The following is a 6,051-nucleotide window of genomic DNA, read 5'->3' on the forward strand; positions in this document are numbered from 1 at the left end:
AAAAAAAAAAAAAAAAAAAAATGTTGGGGTATAAAGATTCTGAGTTTTTCTATCAATTTCAATGTTATTAGTAAGAACCAAGGAAATAGAAAGGAAATACCCAAATAATGTAACTGCAAAGTAGAGATTTTAAATAAGAAAGAACCAGTCAAGCTTAACAATAAATTATTTTACAATATAAAATGAAATTTTAAAAATGATTCTAAAATAATTTGTTAGGATCAAATTTCATCATCCCATTATGGCTTGTGTCACATTTATTCCTTTTTTTCATTTTGTTTTAGGTGTTTGTGAGTTGCAATTTCTGTGGCAAGTCAATCTCCTACAGCTGTTCAGCTGTGCCTCATCAGGGCAGAGGTTTTAGTCAGTATGGAGTGAGTGGCTCGCCAACGAAATCTAAAGTCACAAGTTGTCCTGGCTGTCGAAAACCCCTTCCTCGTTGTGCACTTTGCCTCATTAATATGGGGACACCTGTTTCTAGCTGTCCTGGTATGACATAATTCTACAAAATAGTTGTATGAGCTATTTCTGCATAATTGAGTTAGTTATTGTTGTACATAAAATATGTATTAGCTTGAGTTGGTTGTTACTCCTAAGAAAGGGCAGCTTACTGGCTTGAAGGCTTTTATGTTCCTCTTATGTATAAAATGTATATATTAAAAGTAAATTCTGTATCCATGATACTTCACGTAATTTCACAGATGTCGAGGAATTTAAAGTTGGTGAGAAAGGCTTAAACATGAAGTAATCTTAAAATTACACTATTTTCTTATCACTGTTTGTGCTAAGATAAGTTCTTTCAAATTTGATATGTAAAAGTCAGTGTGCCTGCATCTGTTAACAGATACCCTATATTCCTAAGGGGATTTTGGTAGTTTCAAAGCACTTTGACGTTTCCTCTTTATCTTAAAAACCTACCTGTGAAATATGTAGAGATAATATTAACCTAGAAGGTCTCTTGACTTCTAAACTTTGATGCTGCTTCTGCTATTTGTCAGTTACCTAAGAAACATATAGATTATTTTAATAGAAAGATTAATATTTTTTACTATTTTTTAAAGTAAACATGGAAAATTCATTTGAGAACAGTAGATAATTGAACATAATATACTTGGTGGCTAGGCATATTCTAGCTATGTACATAAACTTGAAAATGACACTATGTATGGCAAAAATTTTGATTAAAACCATTTAGGGTATTCAGCATACTAGTGTAATGAATAAACGACTGGCTGGATAGAGTGTGAAAATACATGTTTTAGTTGTAGCTCTGTGTCATTTACTCTATGACAATGAGAGTTACTTTAGCCCTCTTTAATAATAAGTGTTGAACTGGAGATCCTTTGTACTTCTGATATTGTATAATTCTGTTGTGCAGCTTATTCCTGTAAGTAGTCTGCTTTATTATTACATTAACATTTATGAAAGGTTTACTGGTATCTGTCATTGGCCAAGTAATAATTTTGAATTTGGATGTCTTTTTTTAAACAAATGAGGATAATATGTAATGTTTTTAAATGTACATTTATTTTTATTTATTTGTTTTTTTTGAGACAGAGTCTCAAGCTGTCACCCTGGGTAGAGTGCCGGTCGTGGCATCACAGCTCACAGCAACCTCAGACTCTTGGGCTTAAGCGATTCTCTTGCCTCAGCCTTCCAAGTAGCTGGGACTACAGGTGCCTGCCACAATGCCTGACCATTTTTTTGTTGCAGTTGTCATTGTTGTTTTAGCTGGCCCAGGTCAAGTTTGAGCCCACCCGCCTTGATATATTAGGCTGGCACCCTACCCACTGAGCTATGGGTGCCGCCCAGAATTATTTGCTTTTAATGATACCTAAGTACTTTTCCTTTTTGCTAGATATACCATCTTTTCAATCTTTTTATGGGTAACAAAAAAATAATTTTCTAGGATTTGAAGAAAATTAAAACATTTCAAACGCTCTGCTGTGATGACTAATATAATGACTATTCAAAACTCCAGTTTATCAGATCTTAACATTTTTCCATATTTGTTTTAGAAATATTTTTTGTTTGCTTCAAAAATAATTTCTTTATGTAATATATAATTGAGCACTTAATACATTAGGATAGGGCTTATGTTCTGAGATGAATTAATCAAAGAGCCTCGTAAAGCTGATGAGCAAAGATAACTAGCATAAAATAAAGAATATTTTTAATACTGACCCATAATATTCTCTATCATCCTAAAATCTAAAAAGATTTGAAAAGCCAGCATTTTTTAAAAATGAATTTTCAATAATCTCATTTGGCAATAAAAACTGTCCAGAATTGGTGTAAGGTTATTCATATCTTGCTTATTGCTGGGTTTGGTGGCTCATGCCTGTAACCCTAACACTCTGGAAGGCCAAGCTGGGTGGATTGCTTGAACTTAGGAGTTCCAGACGAGCTTGAGCCAGAGCAAGATCCCATCTCTAAAAAAATAGCCAGGTGTTGTGGTCAGTACTCCCAGCTACTTGGGAGGCTGAGGCAAGAGAATCACTTGAGCCCAAGAGATTGAGATTATTGTGAGCTGTGATACCATGGCACTCTACTGAGGGTGATAAAGTGAGACTCTGTCTCAAAAAAAGAGATAAAAAGATCTTGCTTATTATTTATTGTTTCTCTTGTTTATTTGTGAATATTCATGTTTCACTGAAGAAATACTATAATGAGTTTGGTAACAAAGTGCTACCTCAGACTTCCATGAGGTGTTATATAATATATATTTGTTCCTTATTATTTTTCTAAAATCCCAGTACATCCTAGATTCTGAAACACATCTAGACACCTAGAATGAATGTGGGATATTATATAAGGAAAGTGTTAGAAATTTTGAAGGAGGGAACATTACTACTACTTAAGGGATACCTGGAAAGGTTAGGCAGAAGGTACCAGCTAAGTTGTTTCTTTAAAGCAGGCATCCTCAAACTGCGGCCTGTCTAGGACATTTATCCAGCCTGCTGGATTTTGCCGCCACTGCCTGTCCTGCTTAGCAGCCGACTCGTCCCAGGGCCCGCAGTCCGGCCCTCCAACGGTCTGAGGGACAGTGAACCGGCCCCCTGTTTAAAAAGTTTGAGGACCCCTGCTTTAAAGTTTGGTGGATTTAACTGTGTGAGGACTTCAGAGACGCCTTTGGCACGTTGTAGACCAAAAAAAAAAAAAAATTGAACTAGGGTAAAGAGATTGGTAAGTATAAATACAAGCACATCAGCATGACAAGGACCTAGGAAGTGGATTGATAGGAAATAGTCTACCATAATTAGGGAGAGCCTGAATATGATCTTTCAAAGCATTGTTGAGCTAAATTGATTAGAAAATAATAAACATATTCTTTTTGGTATGTGAAATCAGAAGAATGCTATTTCCAAAATAAAAGAGGATCTATTAGAAATCAAATGCTGGCTCTTGTCAATTTAAAGGCTCAGATACCCAAACTCCCTGGTACTTTACCTGCGATCAGATTGCACCTATCCATCACGCTTCGTGATTCAAATTGTCATGCAGCTAAGAGTTGCACGTTTTTATACTTAATTATGCTTTGAAAATTAGAACTCTATTAAAATTGTTTTATAATTAACATTATTAATATTATAAATTATAAATATTATTTAGTACCTATTGTTTTAAGTGCTGGAAATGTTATAGTGAACCAAAAATAATTCTGCCCTTACAGAGCTTAACTTCTAGATAGTGACCCATTTTTTAAAAGTTAGATTATATACTGGTTCTTTCTCTTCTTATATTATTAGTGCATAAATGAAACTCTAGTTTCCCTCAGTTATTCTGTAGCACTTATCTTCATAATTCACTATAAAGTCATTTGATCTTAGTCTTTTTACTTACAATGAGATAGACTTTAATACTTCCAGCTTCATTAAAAAAATATGAAGATTAACCTGTTCTGGAGTCAATCTCTTTTCTGTGTTTGTTAGAATTTACAGAAACAAAGTGAAAATCACTAATGAGAGCTTTACCTAAAATTATGAACGTGTCTCTGTAAGAGCTGTCTTATTTCTTTTTCTCATTTCCTTTTTTCTCTCTTATCATTGGTGAAGCTTTTCAGAATGATTTTATTATATTTACGTTTTATTTATTTATTTATTTTATTTTATTTTATTTTATTTTTTTGAGACAGAGCCTCAAGCTATCCCCCTGGGTAGAGTACCATGGCATCACGCTCACAGCAACCTCCAACTCCTGGGCTCAAGCGAGTCTCCTGCCTCAGCCTCCCAAGTAGCTGGGACTACAGGCACCCGCCACAACGCCTGGCCATTTTTTGGTTGCAGCCATCATTGTTGTTTGGTGGGCTGGGCTAGGGATTCGAACCCACCACCTTAGGTGTATGTGGCTGGCGCCTTAGCCGCTTGAGCCACAGGCACCGAGCCTATATTTACGTTTTAAAGTTTTGAATTACTTTCACCAAATATCATGAACAAAGACTGATGGATATTTTTAAAAACTATCCCTGTGGCTCGGCACCTATAGCTCAACCGGCTAAGGCGCCAGCCACGTACACCTAAGGTGGCAGGTTCGAATCCCCAGCCCAGACCTGCCAAACAACAATGATGGCTGCAACCAAAAAATAGCCGGGCGTTGTGGTGGGCGCCTGTGGTCCCAGCTACTTGGGAGGTAGAGGCAAGAGACTCGCTTGAGCCCAGGAGTTGGAGGTTGCTGTGAGCTGTAATGTCACAGCACTCTACCCAGGGGGACAGCTTGAGGCTCTGTCTCAAAAAAAAAAACAAAAAAAAACTATCCCTGTGATCATCAAAGTGTGACCAACAGTGCTCCAGGTGAAAATGTTGTGCATGTAACATGTCTTGAAAGGGAGCCATTGCTTAATGAGACTTCATTTTTACTCATATTTAATTAGACTTCATTTTTTACTTATTTTTTTACTTAATTAGACCTCATAGTTTTACTTATTCTCTTTTCTATTCTAATTTGTAATTATATGATACATTAAAATATTTTAATTTGATTTATTGTTTTAGAAAAAACATTGGGGTAGCTGAAATTAATAGAATGAGCATTTTTTAAGCACATATGTAACATGAGTTACATAAAGATGGGTGAAGATAGACACACATAAAAATGCCTATATGATGTCACATTTTTATTTTTCCTTTTTTTGAGACAGAGTTTCACTGTGTTGCCCAGTGGAGTGGCCTGGCGTTGTGTTACAGCTCACAGCAACCTCCAACTCTTGGGCTTCAGCAATCCTCTTGCTTCAGCCTCCCACATAGCTGGGACTACAGGTGCCCGCCACAATGCCTGGCTATTTTTTTGTTACAGTTGTTTAGTTGGCCCTGGCTGGATTCGAACCCACCACCCTCGATGTATGAGGCTGGTGCCATAACCACTGTGCTACAGGTGCCAAGCCACATTTTTCTTTAAAATTTTGTGAACTATGGCATAGGGAAGAGAGAGTACTTTGTATCATCTGTCATAAACAGGAGTGAAGCCTCTACTTGCTTAGACATTGTCTATGCCAGTACTCTTGGTCATTGCTCCCTGCTTAGTCACACCTCCTTCCTCCTCTCCAGAGGTAACCATCATCCTACATTGCATGTTAGTTTCTTGTTATTTGTAGAATTTTATCACACATCTAGTTTTGCCTGTGCTTTAAATTCTGTTTAAATGAGTCATACAGAGTATATTCTTTGACTTGCCTTTTGGTTCATTGTTGGATTTTTGAGATATTTAATTTCAGTTATGCAGATGAATGTAGTTATAGTTTGTTTCTCACTTATTTAGTGTTCCATTCATGACTGTAACAGTTTTTGCACTATTCTATTGAATACTTGGCTATTTCCTATTTTTACTGTTTAAATAATGTTGCTATGACCATTCTTGTATATGTCTACTTGTTGATGTGTGCAGAAGTTTCTGTGGTATGTTGACCTAGTAGTAGAACTGATAAATTTTAGGGTTATGGCTTGGCGCCTATAGCTCAACCAGCTAAGGCGCCAGCCACGTACACCTAAGGTGGCGGGTTCGAATCCCCAGCCCGGACCCGCCAAACAACAATGACGGCTGCAACCAAAAAATGGC

General features: G+C 36.6%; 1 protein-coding gene across 3 annotated transcripts in view; it reads left to right on the forward strand.

The window, feature by feature from the left end:
- MIOS (meiosis regulator for oocyte development) overlaps nt 1-6,051 on the forward strand; it is a 37,146-nt gene that overhangs the window by 27,461 nt on the left and 3,634 nt on the right. For all 3 annotated transcript variants that reach the window (XM_023519423.1, XM_023519424.1, XM_012812603.2), the window contains one exon: nt 285-489. In XM_023519423.1, coding sequence (XP_023375191.1) covers nt 285-489 — 205 coding nt within the window. The remainder of the gene's footprint in view (nt 1-284; nt 490-6,051) is intronic.

The sequence above is a fragment of the Otolemur garnettii genome, unplaced genomic scaffold, assembly GCF_000181295.1.
Source record: "Otolemur garnettii isolate 467f Iridium unplaced genomic scaffold, OtoGar3 scaffold00005, whole genome shotgun sequence".
NCBI classification, from domain to species: Eukaryota; Metazoa; Chordata; class Mammalia; order Primates; family Galagidae; genus Otolemur; species Otolemur garnettii.